The following is an 18439-nucleotide window of genomic DNA, read 5'->3' as shown; positions in this document are numbered from 1 at the left end:
TTTCTAAATGTTATTAGGTACTATAGGGTTGGTTACAACTCACAATGACCCTAAAACAACAGAATGAAGGAGGGCCCAGTCTTGTGCCGTCCTTACAATGTCTACCTTTGTTAAACACAAAAGAAAAACATCCCTACAGCCCATTTGTCAGTGAGGAACTAACACATGCATGGGATTTATATCCATTGAGAGATGAGATACTGTGTTCTTTGCCTTATTATAAAGGCTTAATTTTTATCCCTTACCCTTGAAGTTTAGAGTTGTGTGCATTCTTAATCCTTATTAAACTGTTTATGATGCTTTTTAGCCAAAAGGTTAATCTTGTAGAAGTCTTAAGGAATGTAGGGAATTAAAAGCCTTACATGTTTCTAAAAAACAGGCCTTTAAGTTACCAAAACTTGTAGGTCTTAGGAAAACAACCAGTTTTGCATTGATCATCTCAAGAACCTCCATCATCAGCGTACCAAATCACACAAACACAATTTAGAGGAAAACAAATGACAGAACTACCCCATAGAGCAGTCCCTTAATTATGTAAACTTTTAGTACTCTGTAAGCTAGCACTCACCTCGCTCTGCGATACCAGACAAGACCCCTGTTCAGAGCGCGCCATCTCGGTACTGGTGCTGCAGAAGGCTGTGCTCACAGCTGCTCACCCAGACCACCAGGCACCTTGGCCATGGAAGTGGCCTCATCTCTCCACACATGCCAGCTTCTCCTGCTGAAGACAGCTAGCATTTCTTAGACCTCCTCGCCTCACCCAAATCTGTCTGTGTAAACCGACCTCATTGCAGGAACTTTTTGCAGAGACCCTGGCGACTCAGAGGTCTTTGAACCACTTGTGGGAACAGTGTGAGGATGTGAAAACATACTTCAGAGGTTTTCAAAGAGCAGGGGAACTGTGGGAAGGACGCAGAGAAGAGTCAAGAGAAAACCTACACTTACGCCATTGACACGCCTTCACGAAGCTGGTGGTTGTCGAGGACACTGATTTCTCTGAACAGCCTTATAATTGTTGAACAAGGGAAGCCTTCACTCTGGGGGGAGGGGGGGAAATACTCTGTAAGCTAATAATTTCATATTAATATAAGTATTTTTATTCATTTTTTAAAAATCCAATCCATTAAAAGGTTTAAAGCAGTATGCACGCCAAGCACTGTGCCTAGAGTTTGCAACATAAGAAGTATATTCAAGGTTTCTACTGTTGTAAGAGTCCTCTGAAGGCCTAGTGCTAAGAAGCCGCAGTTCTATTAAATTAGTTTAAATTAACTTCCTAACTAAAATTATGGAACTGCAAAGCCTTTCTAGGAATATTAGTTTAGCGCCGGCTTTGATTCCACATGTAGCTCACATATCCTCCCCTTAACACGGATCAAGTATGTAAAGAGGTAATTTGAGATTGGATTAGTAAAGCCGTCCTAGTATTTCAGAAAGACAAAATGGCTGGGGTAAAAGTTCAGGTTTTGGAAACTATAAAATCAAGACAAGAATTCTAAATGTGTGTGGCCTATTGGCCTGAAGGGCATGGAGAGTCTGTGGCAAGGGTAACATGACTGGTGAATCCTACTTGGAGTCTAGTCTCAGTAACAGAAAGGAGCAGAGAACAGATGCAGCTGCCTAGACAAACAACTCTGTGTAGTACATAACAGTGCATAACTAGTAGAAGATATCAACAAGAATGGTCCCCTAAAAGTGTGCACTCATATACCCATGCAGACATGGGTTAAAACCCTTGCTAAGCCCCACACTGGGGTGGCTCATACAAGTTTGCCCGCCAAATAGCATGCTTACCTCCAACAGTGCAGCACTTTTCAGCTAACCCAGTGAGTGATGAATGCCACAAAATCTTAGGTCAAGTCACATCCTCAACAATAGATGCCGCAGCCACTCACACTATCTGGGATACCCCATGTCAAGCAATATTGATGAAGGATGTGTGGTATCCAGATGCGGCAGTTTGGAAGAATCTCCTGTGATGGAAAGTGGTTGCTATCCAACCATCCACAGACAGTATATGAATGGACTATGGTTATGGGAAAAGTAGTGAGACTGAGCTCAGAGCTTCCTGGATAATTTGAAAACATAAACCTATCCCTATTGCTCTGTGCACAGATAGTTGGATGGCTTAATCTATGGAACACCCAGTGGGGGCAACAGGAGTGATTGCCTAGTGGGGCAACAATCTTGCTCCTTGGGGGCTAAAGAGTTGTGGGAAGATATATAGACAAGAACACAAAGTGTGGACATTACTGTTTATCAGATAGCTACACGTAGTAATTTCTGTCCCCCTGGGAACTTTCAGGCAGATGGATGAGTTTTCCTCAAAGTCTTGCAAGAAGTGGCCACCAAACATTTGGCAGAATGGCTACACCATAAAACTGGCCCTAAGTAGCAATGATTCTTATAGACTGTAGCCAAGGAATTGGGTCTGCCTTTATCTGTGAAGCAAATCACAAATATGTCTTTACCCATGTGAACCTTGCTCTTGGAATCTTGCAAGCAAACCTCCCCAAGCATGCAACTCCGAAGTCAACAATCGGGGATCTCCAGGTTTTATGCCCTGCACATGGCACACCCGTGGATATTGACTGTGACCAAGGAACTCATTTAATTAGACATGAAGTGCAGGAGTGGCCTGACCAGATGAGGATTGCCTGGTATTTTCATTTCCCCTACAATCCAATGGCAGCTGGTCTTGTTGAACTCATGGTGAGTTGGAATAACTTTGAGACATGAGATCAACTCCTTGAAGCAATGGACTAGAAGATTACCTGAGCCCTCAGAAGCATCAATATCACTGACAAACTTTCCTAAGTGCATTACCAAATGCAAGGGCTGAGAAGACAATAAGGATACAAGGTACTGCAGCTGAGGACAATATGTTACTTCAGCCTTAACAAACTAATAATATCCTATTGTTCTTGCCACATGGTCTTCAACTGGGAGAGACAGTTGTGACCCTCTGGTGGAACTGGCAAACGAGCCGCCAGAGATTTGACTTTTTGGCTCGTTGGGGATTAGGGGAAGAGAAGGGTTTTGAAATTTCTTCCATGGCTTTTGTCAACACCTCCTAAGTCTCTCCTCATTCTAAACCCCAGTAAGGACACCGTATCTCAGGTGTCACTGATCCTAGGCTTGTGGAAAATAATAGTTCTCCCTTTTCATTTCCTTCACCTGCCCCCCCCACCAACCAAATTGTGCAGCTCTGCAACTGCACCCCTGCAATTTTCATTCCTGCCCATCCTCACCTTTCTGCCCCCAACCCTCACCTCCTTGTACCCCAATATGTTTTTCCCAATAAAATTTAAAAAGGGTGCTAAAAAAAAAAAGAAAGCTCGAGTTGGCAACTCGGGAAAGCCCTTGGGGCAAAAAGCATGGGATAGTAAACCTGGGGAAAGGCTCTGCCCAGGAAGTGGCCCTAGTTATTCCAATACTACTGCTTGCATTTTGATTGATGGACATGACTTGATGGTTTTGGAGCCTATATAACTGCCTGGTCTCTTCACGCATAGTGTGGAAGGGAATGTTTTCACCAGCCGGGCTGCTGAGTTGGGTGTGTGGAAAGTTCCCTATGTCTTCTACTATAGGATTCCCATGGAAGATCACCTTAGCCAAAGATGGCACGTGGACCATCATAGAGAAGTAGTGAAAGCTAGAGGGATTGGCTTTGAGCTATTTCTTTGTCCCTTAGGTAGACTATTTTATCTACCTACTTGAGCCATACAGCAGGTTTTGGAGACTTTGAGGGAGTAAGTAAACAGCCTCCAGGGATATAGGGATACAGGACAGCTGTTTATAGCTTATGTGCCACCAGGATAGATGGCTTCCCAGTGTATTTAAAGAATTACTTTATTTGCTGCACATATGCATTAAGTGTTTAAAAATATTAACTGCTGTTCAAGAAGGAAATTGTGCCTTGCTATGTGTGTGTGTGTGTGACACACACACACACACACACACACACACACATATTTAGTCCTGATTATACTCAATATATTACCCTAGATTTACAACAGGATGAAAAGAGATAAATATGCTCTTCCCTCATCTTGGTAATATACTTAATAATGAACGTATTGTCCTTGGGAGTTATATTTTCCTGCAGCCTTTACTTTAGCTATAGCCATTTACTTTTATGGAAATACCCAGTCCCTCTGGCTTGAGGGAATCCTGCAGAAGACTGGCAGAGAGATTGTGAGGGCTATTTAGAGGCATTGGTGTGGGTTAATTTGCTAGTTTAGAAAATGCCCCAAAATGTCCACATTGGAGCTAGTTGAGTTCTTTTCACACTTATTTTTTTCTAGTTCCTTGTCTTAGCGAATAGCTCTGGGGCAGAAGGACGCTTGCCCTTCTTATTTCTAGCCATGCTTACAGAACTAGATAAAGGTCAAGCAGATGATGGTTTCTCCTCTAAGCTATGTATTCCATTAGGCTATGCATTCCTTAACCCAACCATGCAATGAGGCTTGTCTGTGTAAGGGTATAAATAGTTGGTTACTTCCACAACATACTGAGTGGAACATTTTCCTGGTCAGTCACAACTACATCTCTGCAGCATTACTTCTTCTTGGTCATTAAGTTTCCCGTTCTTCCAATAAAATCAAACTAATGTTCTGTTTCCAAGTCAGTTTTCCCATCTGTGAACACAACATTGGGGACATTCTTTCAGCGGACCAAATCCCAACAGCCAACTCATTTCTTTTTTACATACTGGCAAACATGTTGACCTACCACATGGACAGAGCAGTGATGAAAGGGAAAAGAGTGCACCCCTGCATGGCGGTGGGCAAACGGAACAGATCTTAAACCACTCTATTCCCATCTACTGCAAACCCCAAACTGACTGGGTTGGGAAATTTTCTTACCAATTAGATGTTTTCATCTACTGTGATGGTGCTGAAGGATCCATCCTCTTGAGTGATCTTGGAGTCCCCTTGATTGATCTCGGGTTTCCTTGAATGATCTGGGTTTCCTTGTGGGAACCAGGGTTCTTGAGTGATTCCAGGTTTCGGTACCAAAATGTTGCTGCGCAGTAAATGTTCTGCTTTGGTCACTTTTTCTCAGCCAAAAAAATTGAACCAGACAGGTGGGAGATAACAGGAAGATTGTCTGAAGACAAATCCGGTCTTGGCCTGGTCCAGCTCTTTTTAGGTTGTTTGTCTTGCTCAAAATAATCCTGGCATGGAGTGAGCTCTTATTAGAGCATGTGGCAGGGAGATAGCAATGAAGGTGAAAGTAAAGACATTTCTATTAGAAAAGATACATCCCAGAGAGAGATGTGTCATTCTCTGGAAGTAAAGAAGTAAAGTAAGACATTGTGGCATGTATTATCAATTAATATATCTGACTCGGTTCTAAATTTCAGTCTGCTTCTGGGTTTGAGCCTGGGTCAAGGGAATGACTTCATGAAGTGTTCAAAATCTGGTGAGTGGATCCTACTCTGGTCCATTGTTCCTGATGTCATTGGTTCCATGATGAGTTTTTCATGCACCTAAACACTAATCAGGTTGCTCTGGGAACAGACTCTGATATGCATGTGAGGACTGGGCGGTACTTTTGTCCAACATTATTGGTTCTCTGCTTTTGATTGAGAAGGGCCTGGTGTTGGTCATTTACATTTGACCTTTGTCATCTACTGGTCTTAACATAAGTTTTACTTAATTTTTCCTCATTTGTCTAATTCTTATTGTAATAGATTTTTTATTTGCTACTACTATTTCTTGCATCTATAAAGTCAGTTCCTTAGTCATGATGACCTTGTGCTCAACACTGATAAGCTATCATTTCAGCCTTTGCCACTTTCATGAGAGTTGACATGTTAAGAGTCCATTGTTTCAGCCATAGGATAGTGCTCGCCAACATAGGGAGCTCATCTTCAGGGGCTAATTAGGACGAGATTCTGTTGTAAACCATAGGGTTTCCAGTAGCTGATTTTTAGAAGTAGCTTGAGAAGCCTTTCTTCCTATTGTCTCAGTCTGACAATTTCATTGAAATCTGTCCACTATCAGTGATCCCAACGACATGTGAAATACAAGTGGCATGGCTTCTAATACTATGTGACTACACACAAGTCATTGCAAACTGACAGACAGGTGGTGGTGACTAACAGTCTCTTCACTTGCATTGTCATTCACCCCAAGCACCTGGAAGACTCAGCTGAAAAGTCCAGGCCATCAGTCAGACATTCCTCTCAAGTCCCACTGTTATTCTTGTTCAAGTAATGTTTCTCGTTAGCTGGGCTTCAAGTCACATTAATGTGATTGGGTCTCTGATACTCCCCTTTCAGATCCTTGACCTGGAGCCTGTTAGGTGGACTCACAGTCCATTTGTGCTCTTTCTATTCCTCTGGAAATATTTAGGATGAGTGTGCCTTTTCACTCCATCTGCTACTGATAACTTCATGGCTTTACTCCGTGACACAAGGGGCATGTGGTCCTAAAAGAAAAGAGGTGAGAGGGTACCATAAGGCAGCAACTCTGCAGAGAGAAGAGGGGTTAAGAGAGGATGAGAGGATTCTCAAAACAAGTAGACCGGGAGATTCTTCTGAGGAAGTCCTCACAGTCCCTGCAGACAGGAGGTGGAATAACCTAGGACTTTATGTGCTCAGTTTATGGGTAGAAGCTATTGTGCCAAGTCACTGATGCTCTTGCAGGGCCAGTCACTGCCAAAAACAGTCACCATTCCTAGGTAAATGGATTTCACAAGTAGAGCTTATGTTCCTTCTTACTTAAAATGAACACCAAGGGAATACTGCTTTCTCTCTCTTCGCCTCTCACCTTGTGCAAACATCAATCATTCATTCTCCAATCACTCTTATCCAATCTAAATCAAGGGGGACAGTCCTCAGTCCTGGAGAGAGAATTCCCAAAAGGACAATCCTCTGCACACAGCCTTACGATAAACCACTGGGACCCAAACATGGGCTGGACCCATGAGCTCCAGAGCTGTCAGGCTCACTTTTTTCCCAGAAGAAAAAAGACCCAGCACAAGTCCGTGGAGCTCATTCTCAGGAGCTGGGCTGTTCCCTACTCACCTGAGGATGGTTTCAGGATCTGCAGGTAGCAAAGCTCACCCACTGCCCTCTGCCTTTCTGGCTCTTAATCAGGCCTTCTGGTCCACATCTGGACCAAGATCTACCCTAATAAGGCATCCCATGGGCTCTGCCCAGCTGTACCTGCTACCTTTCGTTATTTTGTTCTGAGTTCACTTGAAAGTCAATTGTCACGTTCTATGATGGAAAGACAACTGCATACCTAGGTGAGATAAACGGATCATTGAGCTTCGTATGGGTTATAAGAGTGCCCATGGGATCCCAGGTGTCTCCCTGGTTTATGGTGTAGTCTTAATAAGTCTGGTTTTGTGGTGATCCTGGAGTTGGGATCCGAGGGAAGCTCCACCCTGGATCGTGACTCCTGCTTGCTGCTGGGCTTCACTGACTCCACAGACAGGCAGAGCTGAGGAGGCCTTTAGTTCCCATTTTACAAGCCTGTGCTTGAGGGAGGAGAAGTGTTAGATCCCCGGTGACACACATGGCTGTGGCCGAGCAAAACCAGAAACCCAGGAAGCAGGATTTGCTGACAGTGGTAAGGCTGGTGCCTGATGCAGTCCTCGAGTGTGGACCCTCCAGACAATTCTTCTGTTCCAGAGGTTGGGAGCAGACAGCTGAAGCCTAATGGCCATTCCTGCCCCACAACATCCACTAACGGCTGCTCCCGCCCCACAACGACTGCCCAGCCCCCTAATGCCATTTGGCTCGACCATTGGCTCCCTGGGCTGGGGGCGGGGCCAGAGCGCTGAGCCAATGTGATGGCTGCAGTGGCTACAGCAGCTTCTCAAAAGGACTGAGGGTTGCAACCTTCATTCTGGACTCTTGTCATAACCATAATACCCAATCATACATCCCTGTTAAACAGTTTTCTCCTTCATCTGTTTCAATGCAGTATACATAATTTATCCCATTTTTCTCAGTCTTACCTCAACTCTGATGTCAGTCCTGTTGTACAACACTGGAAATGGAAATCCAAAATCTCTGTATATGTTCATTCAAATTAATAAAATTAAAAAGTAAAATAATAATAATTTTTTTTTTAAAAAAAGGCTGCAATGGTAACGTGAGATCCTGATCCTTCTTCACCCTTCCTTTTGTTAAGTCAGGGTTTGAGGGCCAGGAGAACCCTCTCCAGTCCAGCATGGAGCTGCAGTGCAAACTCAAAAGTCTTTTGAGGGAGCTGAACACACTCCATTCCAGCAAGAATGTGTAACATCTGCTTCGGAGCGCCCTGGGGGAGACTGAACGTCCTTCAGTCCAGGAAGAGGCCCAGGTTTACCCCCTGAGAGCTCTCTAAGGGGACAGAATCGCCAATCTAACCAGAAACACAGCATTGCCTCTGAAGCCTCCCCAAGAGGTTATGCCTTCTCCAAGGCAGTAATCACGCCCCCCACCTCTGGCTACAAAGCCCACTGAAGAAGCTGGACCTTCCCCAGTACATCTGGGAGGTATAAATCGGCCTGAAAAACTCCCTGAGGAGATGGAGCCTTCTCTAGACCAGCAGGAGGCTCCTCTTCAACCTCTAGTGCCTCCTACAGTGGTTACAACTCAAAACACCACAAATCATGAGGTGCCACCTCCTGGGCAGAATCAACTGCATCCTTCAAATTTGCCCACTGTCACAGTTAAACCTGCTGATATGCAGCTTATCCTAACTCCAGAACCCACTACAGAGGTTCAGAGTTTGCCGATTCAACATAAGGCCCCAACTCACCCTCCACAGACTTCTGAGGAGGTGAAGCCTCCAACCCAGCAGGATGACCTGAGTAAACTGTCAGAGCTCCTTGAGGACAATGAACCATCTCCATTCCAAGTAGAGGTTCCTGTACATCACCCAGAGTAACCAAATGCAGTTTTAACTCTACCTTCATTGCATGATGGAGTGAAAATCCAACCTGGAGGCCATCCTCAAGTTCATTTCATCTTGCCAAAAATACCTGTTAAACCTGTGACTTGGCATACTTCAACACAGCTCGATGCCATCAGTGCAGCCTCCAGAATCTTCTAAAGTGATTAAATCTATTCCAGCTGACAAGTAAAGCCTGACTGAAACTCCAGATCCACTTAAGATGGTCATATCTCATTCGTTCCTGCAGGACGACCCACTTCAACCTCTAGACCCAGATTCTGCTGAGGATTCTCAATCTTCTCTTATTGCACGGACCGACCCACCACAACTGACAGAGTATTATAAGGACGGTGGAGCTTCTGCTCCCTGGCAAGACTCAGCTTGGCTTCCAAGTGTCAATGAAGATGTTGAACACTCAGTGCAAATGGATGCCAACACAGCTATCAGACCCCATTAAGGAGTGTGGACAGCCTCCAACACAGCTGGAGGAACAAGTTCATCCTTCAAAACTCCATGAGCACGTCTGTGCCGTCCTGCAAGAGAATCTGGTTCAACCTCCAAGTCTCCCTAAAGAGGCAGTAACTTCACAAGCAACTGGCTGTCATGACATTATTGAGCCTTTGATCTCTGTGCCCAGGTAGAACCTTCCCCCATTTAGGAAGAGATCCCACTTCAAATGGCACAACCTGCCCCAGATGTTGAATCTTCTCCAGCTTAGCTGTAGTCCCCAGTTCAGTCACCTAAATCCCCTGGACAGACAGACCCTCTAAATCAGCAGGAGGTCCAATTTCAGAATCCACAGCCCCTCTCCTCCCAAGAGACTGAACCTTCTCTACTCCAGCAGGGAGGCCCAATTTTGTCTCTGAGTCCTCGGGGCATGTATAACCTCTTCCACATCAGGAAGAGGCCCCAGCTCAGCCTCCAGATTCCCCTCAGGAGATTGAACCTTCTCCAGCTCAGCAGCGTGTCCCAATTAGCTTACTGAACCTCCTGTACAGGCAGAACCTTCTCCAACAGAGCAAGAGGTCCCAGCTCAGAATCCACAGGCACCCCAGGATATGGAACCTTCTCTACCTCAGCAGGGGAGCCCAATTCAGGCTCCTGAGCCCCCTCTGCAAGTCTTCATCTTCATAGCAGCTGGAGGTCCCATCTGTACCTTCAGTAGCTCCAAAGGAGCTACAGCCTGTCCCAGTTCAAGAGATGGCCACACCTCGACCTCCAGAGCCCTTTGAGAATGTGTAACCATCTGCAGTCCAGCACAACAGGGGGCTGCCCATCTTTCTTCTGCAGAGCAGCAGGTGGACTCGAACCACATGCCTTTGTGATTACAGCAGTTTTTTCCACTAGGCTACCAGAGCTCCCTCATTTAAAGGATAGTACCACTATTCCAGAACACTTGATTGTGCTTATGCAAAACCTATACTTGCACCAGGAGGCAGTCATCAGAACAGAACAAGGAGACACTGCATGGTTCAGAATTGGGAGGAGGGTCCACCAGGAATGTATTCTGTATCCATAACTTTTCAATCTGTATGCAGAACAGATCATCTAGGATGCTGGGCTGTATGAAGAGGAATGTGGCATCAGGATTGGAAGAAGATTCATCAATAATCAATGTTATGCAGACGACACAACCCTGCTTGCTGAAACCAAGAAGGACCTGAGGTGTTTGCTGCAGAAGGTCAAGTACTGCAGCCTTCAATATGAATTGAAGCTCAACATCAAGAAAACAAAGATTTTCACTACTGGGCCAATTGGCAGCATCATGATAGCTTGACTCCACAATTAATATTTTTGGTACCAGTAGTCAGAAAATCAAGAGACGAATTGCACTGGGAAAGTCTGCTGTCAGGGCCCTCTCCAGATTAGTGAAAAAGCAATGATGTCAGTCTGAATACTAAGGTGCACCTGATCCAGGCCATAGTATTCACAATTGCTTGCTATACATCAGAGAACTGGAGAATGACTAGGGATGATAGAAAAATAATTCATGTCTTTGAGCTGTGGTGCTTGCAATGAATGTTGAATATCGCATGGACTGCCAGGAAACAAACAGTTTCATCCTAGAGAGGATGAAGCCAGGCTGCCCCTTGGAGGCAAATATTCTGAAGCTTCATCTGACAAACTTTGGGCATGTTGCAAGGGAATATCAGTCCTTGGAGCAGGACAGCATGCTTGGAAGGAAGGAGGGATGGAGAAAGAGAGAGAGAGACTATCGATGAGAGGGAGTGATACAGTGACTGAGGTAATGGGGGTTGGGTGTGTCAGAGACAGTAATGTTGGCACAGGATAGAGCAGGTTTCAGGGCTCTTGTACATAGGGTCACTATGAGTTGCAAGAGACTCGAGGGCACATAACAGCAATAAAAACAACCACCACTATTCCAAAAGATCATCACACAAATTGTACAAGAAATGTCCTTAACAGTGAAAAGATTAGATTTCGTACTTTATGACCCTTTTATCTAGATTCACTTGGAAAAGTTGGGTTTGGAATGGAATAGCTAGCTATTATTTTTTTCATCAGTTTGTTCTTAGTTGCTTTCCTTCCTACATGTCATCTCCCAAAAGAAAGTGAAACATAGGTCTATTACTACAACGTCCTCTTGGCATTTTCTGTGACGGTGGTAGCTATGGATTTTATTCTAATTTTCTATCTCATTCAGGTGAGGATGACAATAACTTTGTATTTCCTAGCTACAGCTTGTCTTTATAATCGATTCAAAACCTGTAAACTGAACATTAAAATCCACTTTCTCTCCTACCACCATATAAGACATGAAAATGGAGGTCCTTTTTGAGTTCTCACTGCAAAGTATATTCCAAGCTTTCCTGTTACCTCCATATTTTTTTGCCATATAATTACTGCAAATAATTATTCACAAATACTGTGTTTCATTCATGTATATAGTGTTTTGGGTTTTGAGTGTGTTTCATACTTTCCTTTATTGACATTATGTTTCGTATGATCATTCCCATACATTGTGTTTTACGAAATTAATCACCATTGGACTATGCTCCCATTGTCTCATCCTGAAAAGATGACATATTCCAAGGCTTTTTTTTTTTAAAAAAAACAAGGATCTCCTCCCCAGGAGATCTTGGTGGAACTGAAACCAAGATAACAAACCATTAGACTCTTTTGAGAAGTTAAGCTTAGAAAGCCAAGTCGACAATAGCAAAAATTCTTTACTAAAAGTATCTGGCCATACCCCAGTTGACAATATTACAATTATAATAAAACTACAATAAAATGGTCCCCCCAATTTACCTAGTGGGGAATTGGAACCAACAAAGAGGTGAGGCCTTTGGGGTAAGAGCATTAATTCCTGCAGATTACACCACAAGAGCACTATTTTTCAGAATTTGTCTCTATAGATAGAAAATTTATAAAGTTTGGGGGTTTTGTTTTGTTTTGGCCAATTTTAAATGTCAGAAGATTTTCGTATATTCAACATTATTGAATTACATTTAGTGCTAGCTCAACCTTTACAACACAACAGAATTATCAGGAGTTTTTGGTAACACTTCCACCCAGAGCATCCTATTGCAGGTGGGTCTGAGCCTAGGGATTTCACACAGGTGCCCTTGATGACATTGACCACACCTTGTGCAAGGACCACTCCTTGAGACCTCTTTGATTCTGTTTATTCAAATTTGGAGGAAGCTTTGCCCACATCACGTTCCTGCTCTGTTTATAAAAGAAATTTCTGGAGTGAGGGAACTGGGAGACACATGATAAAAGTCAATGGGGATAATAAAGTCCTCTAGAACCGTTGAAAATCTGTAGTATATTGGGAATGTCACACACATATGCTTAATAAATTACAGCAAGGCAACATCAAAAAGACTCAGAACTGTACCAAAATCATGCTTAAAGCAAATTAGTCACCATAAAAGTTTGATAGAAGTATGATTGATTCTTAGACACTTCAAGTTGCTGTTTTTATTTCTCTTTAGAATTTATTTTACAATTCATACAAATTTTCCTACACAAATTGTAAAAATCTTAAATGTACTATTTGATAAGTTTTGATGGATATGGGCATACAAGCCTCATACACCTGTTGTAATAAAGAATATCTACCACCATGACAAGAGAAAGGTAAATAACCCAATAGAAAAATGGGCACAGAAAAAGGAACAGACACTTCACCAAAGAAGACATTTAGATGGCTAACAAGCACAAGAAGAAATGTTCAAAATTCCTAGCTCTAAGAGAGATGCAAATTAAAAGAACTATGAGATATCATCTCACCCCAGTCAGAATAGCACAATGTATCAGAACAGCAAGTAACAAATGCTGGCGAGGTTGTGGAGAAACTGGAACCCTTATTCACTGTTGGTAGGAGTGTAAAATGGTGCAGCCACTGTGGAAGGTGGTATGGCACTTTCTCAAAAAGTTGCAAATAGAGATACCATTTAACCCAGCAATTCCACTACTGGGAATATACCCCAAAGAGACCATAACTGACATCCAAGCAGATATATGCACCCCCATGTTTATTGTTGCTTTGTTCACAATAGGAAGGAGGTGGAAACAACCTAAGTGCCCATCAACAAACGAATGGATAGAGAAGCTGTGGTATATTCACATAATGGAATACTATGGTGCATTGAAAAACAAGGAACTCATGCAATATTATTCAAAATGGGTGACCTGGAGCACATTATGCTGAGTGAAGTATCTCAGTCACAAAAGGACAAATAATGCATGGTGCTACTGTTGTAAAACAGGACTGACATCGGGCTTAGGGGGAGAGTGAGAAAGATGGGTTCAATAATGTATACTGCATTGAAACAGATAAGGGAGAAAACTGTTTAAAAGGGATATGTGATTAGGTATTTTGTCATGTCAGGAGTCCAGAGCGAAGGTTGCATTGTGGAGTGGACCTGGGGGAGGGATTGTAAAACAATGAAAGAATTTTTTCTTCTACTTTTCTAAGATGGTAGTGTACTGGGGGGGGGGAGGGTTGGGAGGGTAGAAAAGTGGAAAAATGAATGAACGGAAATCCAAAGTCTTTGTAAATTTCCATTGAAATTAATAATAAATTAAGAAAAATACATAAGAACATAAGAAAATATCTTCATGTCCCTTCATTAAGATACGCACCATCAAGGATGAAACTATTGCTCCAACATTTCCTTCATGATAGTCGTGTTTGATCTAGAACTTCAAACTAATGGGCATTTCCAGTATTATTTCTTTCCTGTCTTATGTTTTTAGCTTGGCATATGTCTCTGAGAATCACCAGTGCTGATGCATGTGTCCCAACTTCCTCTAATTGTACAAATAAATCCCCAAGGCTTGCCAATTAAGCCCATTCACTCAGAGGTTCCAAAAATATGGAAATTTCAGTGTTAAAAGGAAAGCCCCCAGGAAATAGAGAGGAGTTGGTCATCCTGCAAAGGCATCCTTAAATGTCTTGATTAGATCTACTTAAAAACTAAACACCCTGCAAAATTTTTATTAATTTTTTTTATATTTTTAAACTGTGTTTCTTTAGAATTGTTGACAAACCAGTTGATGTGTATTTAATGGAAAAGATAGGTGCACCTGAGTGCCAGAAGTGCATATGCTACCCTTCCAGATCCTTTTTGCCAGAAAGGTGTTTCATTCCCAAGGTAGTGTGAGCATGGGCTGCTTGAACCTTATCTTTTCCCCCAGCATAGATCTCCAGGCACTTGTTCCCAGATCCAGAAACAAACTGAAGTGAAAGGTTTCTGCTCCTGCTCTTCCAAAATGCAGTACAGCTAATAAGAATTTGGGAGTACAAACGTCCTGCCGCCTTACATACAGAAGGGATAAGATTTTAGTGCCATTCACGCATTAGAATAGCTTGGGAGATCATCTGAGGATGGACTTCAACTGCAGTCCATCTTGGCTTAGCTTCTACTATAAACCTATCCGGCATTCCTCTGTTTCTTAATGGTTTCTCCTTAATGTACCATCTTGAATCCTTTCTCTTGGGCTTTGATTTCTCTTGGCCAATGGACCCAATTCAAGACACACAGCTGATAGCAATTCATCCTAAAATCAGCCTCCTTGAGGATGAAGGTTAATGAGTCATATTAGACATGAAGGTGTATCCTATCTATTAAATATAATTATGTGGAAGAAATATTACTCATCTAAAAACAACTGGGTGAAAAACTATGCAGAAAATGTATAAATAGCAAAATATCTAAAAGATATAATATTTAAGTTGTCAGTAATTAGAAATTGACCATAACATTTCAACAAATTATAGGAAAAAGATTTTGAGATACCATGTTTTGCACCTTAGTATCTTATATTGAATTTACACAGGAGCAGACAAAGAAACAGGGATGGAAGAGCAAGTAGTTACTAGGGACGTAATAACAAGAAGAACCACAGGAAACTTGGGAAGTGATACAATGAGAGTTGGTGTGGGAAGAAAGCTAAAAGAGAGTAAAGTTAAGGACCAAACTGGAATCCCTGAGCAGGGCAAAGAAAGGATTAAGGTACTTGCCTGCTGACTTAAAGATTGGAGATCCAAGTCCAGCAGTAAGCACCTTGCAACAAAGGTCTAGATATCTACTTTAGAAAGTCCACCACTGAAAACCCTCCAGAGCATCAGTCTACTTGGACAACATAGTGTAACTAGTGAGAGTAAGCAGGTTATTACCATAGGCACCTTGAACTCTTCAACACTGAGGATCTCTGTAAAATGGGAATAATGCACCTGACACCTGAGGGGATGAAGGGAGGGAATTTACCCACAAAGTCCATCCACTGTCCCAGGTCTTCTCCTAAAGGTTTAAGTGTTCTCCAGCATGTGTCCAAGTCTGGCTCCTTCATCAAGAGAAAGCCCTCAGGCAGAGAAGCAGGTCCTGGCTGTGAGAAAGCATCTCTCTAAACCAGAGCAGTGAGTGCTCAGCAAATCAGGGTGGGACCCCTGAAGTTGCTGCTACACTCTGGTCCTCTACAAGAACCAGAGAGCCTTTGAAAGTTCAAGGTAACTATTGAAGAAGGAAAATTAATGGGATATCACACACTTGTATTTATATTACTAGAAAATAAGATTTATCTAAGAAGTAGGAGAATACCTGTAAGGAAATAAATACTGCAATTGGGCTAACATGTTATTTGACAGACTTCAGAGAAAATGACATTTTATGTTGCTTTGGGAAAGAGATAACAACAGGAGCAGTGCATTTCAGGCCAAATTGTGATAAAGAACCAGTGGAACTGAGTTTTGCAATTGAGTTCATGTTATTCAATTAACACAGCACTAAAAAATTTGGTGAATGTAAAACAGGTAAATGCTGGTCAGAAGTTTCAGCAACAAGAACCACTAGAGCAGGTTGGGTGGCAACAGCTGGAAATGCAGCAGGTGGGCCTGCAGCAGCTGGAACCACAAGAGGGGTGACAGCAGCTGGAAATACAGCAGGTGGGCCTGCAGCAGCTGGAAGCACAGCAAGAGGGGTGGTAGCAGCTGGAAATACAGCAGGAAGGGCGGCAGCAGCTAGAGATGCAGCAGGTAGGCTTGCGGCAGCTGGACACACAACAGTTGGGGCGGCAGCAGGTGGGCCTGCAGCAGCTAGAAATACAACAGCTGGGGCGGCAACAAGTGGGCTGACAGCATACAGACTGACAGCACGGGGGGCTGCAGCAGCTGGGATGGCAGCAGGTGGGCTGGCAGCAAACAGACTGGCAGCACTGGGGCCTGCAGCAGCTGGACACACAACAGCTGGGGCGACAGCAGGTGGACTGGCAGCACTGAGGCCTGCAACAGCTAGACACACAGCAGCTGGGGTGGCAGCAGGTCTCCTGGCCTTGACCACAGCCCTGGTCAGAGCAGACGGAGCCACAACAGGAGTTGCACATAGTGTCAGAGGGTCGAGATTCTGGGTGTGTTGACGAGAATGTGGGTTTTGAATAAGAAAGTCTCTACCTCATGTCCCCTTTTATACTCTAGCAAGGGCTGCGGTCATCAAGGTCTTCCCTGTCAGTGTTTATTCAGGTAAACAGTCAATTATCAAATCTGGCCCATTTGTTTTCCTGTTCAAATAGTTCTGGACGCTTGGTAAATTTTGTTTCCTTTTCCTGATGTGTGAGGATTCATCCCTTCACTTCTTCCTCAATCGCTTCTTTTTGCCTTTCCTGCTTTAGCCCAGTCCAGGAGAGCTGTCACAAAGCACGCTGTACATAATCAGTCTCATTCAGATAGCATGGTATGTCTACTCATGGGTGATAATGATTCTTATGGGCCAGCAATTCTTTTTGGTGACTTGGGAGGATAAAACCATGTTTCAGTCTGATGGTTCATTCATTGTGGGTCAGGTGGGCAAAGAAGATGTAAATGTATTACCTTTGAAAACACGTGAATCATACGATTATTAGGTTCTGCCCCCTCCCCACGGTGAATCATGTACAATTATCTAGTCTTTTGATGGAATGATTTTAAGAACAAAACTTTGAAATATGCTTTTCTCAAGAAATAAGCTTCTAAATCATAGTATTAGGATTTCTTTGGAAAACTTGGGGACAAAGAGATTTATTCTTCTCCATAAGGGCCAGGTGCCTCAAATCCAGCTTCTTTTATTATTTCCTTAGCACACACACATTGATTAAGTATGGCAAAAGGATATAAACCTGGCACACACATTTCCGGATTTGAAACCATACAATGTCCTTTTGCTTTGTTTGGAGGCTGCATGGGCACAATTACATATTCAGGGACTCTCATTCTTTGTAATGTTAGCTATACTATACTATGATTCACACAGCTGAAAAATTTGCAAGAAAACAGAGGTAATTAAATTTCTGATGCTCTCTGCTTTCAGACACCTCTGTCTGGCATTGCCAAACAAACACCTCTCATTGAGGTCTCAAGTTATAATATTTCAGGATTGTCCAGGGGAAACTTTTAAGGACAAAGAAAATGTCAAAAGAAGATGGAGGGGAAACACAGAATTATTAAGCAAGAAATAATTGGATGGCATGCAACCATGTCAACAGGTAGCATCTGATCAAGAATCACAGTACAGTACAGAAGGAAGAAGTCCAAACTGCACTGAATTAGGCATTACCTCATTTGTTAATTGCTGCTTTATTAGAATAAGCCATAACAAGGAAAGACCTCCCTCAGATGGGTATAAAAGGGGACATGGGATGGGGAGACTTTCATATTCAAGAATATTCTTCTGTCAACACACCAGAACCTCCACCTTCTGACACTATGTGCAACTCCTGTTGTGGCTCCATCTGCTCTGACCAGGGCTGTGGTCAAGGACAGGAGACCTGCTGCTGCCCCAGCTGCTGCCAGACCTCCTGCTGCAGGAGTACCTGCTGCCGCCCCACCTGCTGTGTGTCCAGCTGCTGCAGGCCCCAGTGCTGCCAGTCCAGCTGCTGCCGCCCCAGCTGCTGCCGCCCCAGTTGCTGTGTGTCCAGTTGCTGCAGGCCCCAGTGCTGTCAGTCCACCTGCTGCCGCCCCAGCTGCTGTGTGTCCAGTTGCTGCAGGCCCCAGTGCTGCCAGTCCAGCTGCTGCCGCCCCAGCTGCTGTGTGTCCAGTTGCT

General features: G+C 43.5%; 3 protein-coding genes across 6 annotated transcripts in view; 2 read left to right on the top strand and 1 right to left on the bottom strand.

The window, feature by feature from the left end:
* Positions 1–8891, top strand: part of LOC102850865 (leucine-rich repeat-containing protein 37A-like) — a 49800-nt gene extending 40909 nt beyond the window's left edge. Inside the window, exon 6 of the mRNA XM_006889491.1 lies at positions 8485–8891. Within this exon, the coding sequence (XP_006889553.1) occupies positions 8485–8891 (407 nt within the window). The remainder of the gene's footprint in view (positions 1–8484) is intronic.
* A 7308-nt stretch (positions 8892–16199) lies between these two features.
* On the bottom strand, positions 16200–16748 carry LOC102850454 (keratin-associated protein 4-3-like). Its single transcript, XM_006889490.1, has 2 exons — positions 16522–16748; positions 16200–16452 (listed from the first exon to the last, which is right to left on the bottom strand). The coding sequence occupies exons 1-2, from the start codon at positions 16746–16748 to the stop codon at positions 16200–16202; spliced, it is 480 nt and encodes a 159-aa protein (XP_006889552.1).
* A 1354-nt stretch (positions 16749–18102) lies between these two features.
* LOC102853475 (keratin-associated protein 4-12-like) overlaps positions 18103–18439 on the top strand; it is a 713-nt gene continuing 376 nt past the window's right edge. For 2 of the 4 annotated variants that reach the window (XM_006889443.1, XM_006889442.1), the window contains exon 1: positions 18103–18438. In XM_006889443.1, the coding sequence (XP_006889505.1) occupies positions 18103–18438 (336 nt within the window). The remainder of the gene's footprint in view (position 18439) is intronic. The other 2 variants (XM_006889445.1, XM_006889444.1) reach the window with 2 other exon arrangements.

Source organism: Elephantulus edwardii, unplaced genomic scaffold (genome assembly GCF_000299155.1).
Source record: "Elephantulus edwardii isolate Elephantulus edwardi_28Jun2011 unplaced genomic scaffold, EleEdw1.0 scaffold00077, whole genome shotgun sequence".
In the NCBI taxonomy this organism is placed as follows: Eukaryota; Metazoa; Chordata; class Mammalia; order Macroscelidea; family Macroscelididae; genus Elephantulus; species Elephantulus edwardii.
The sequence above is the reverse complement of the archived record's forward strand: the minus strand, read 5'-3'. Positions and strand labels throughout refer to the sequence as shown.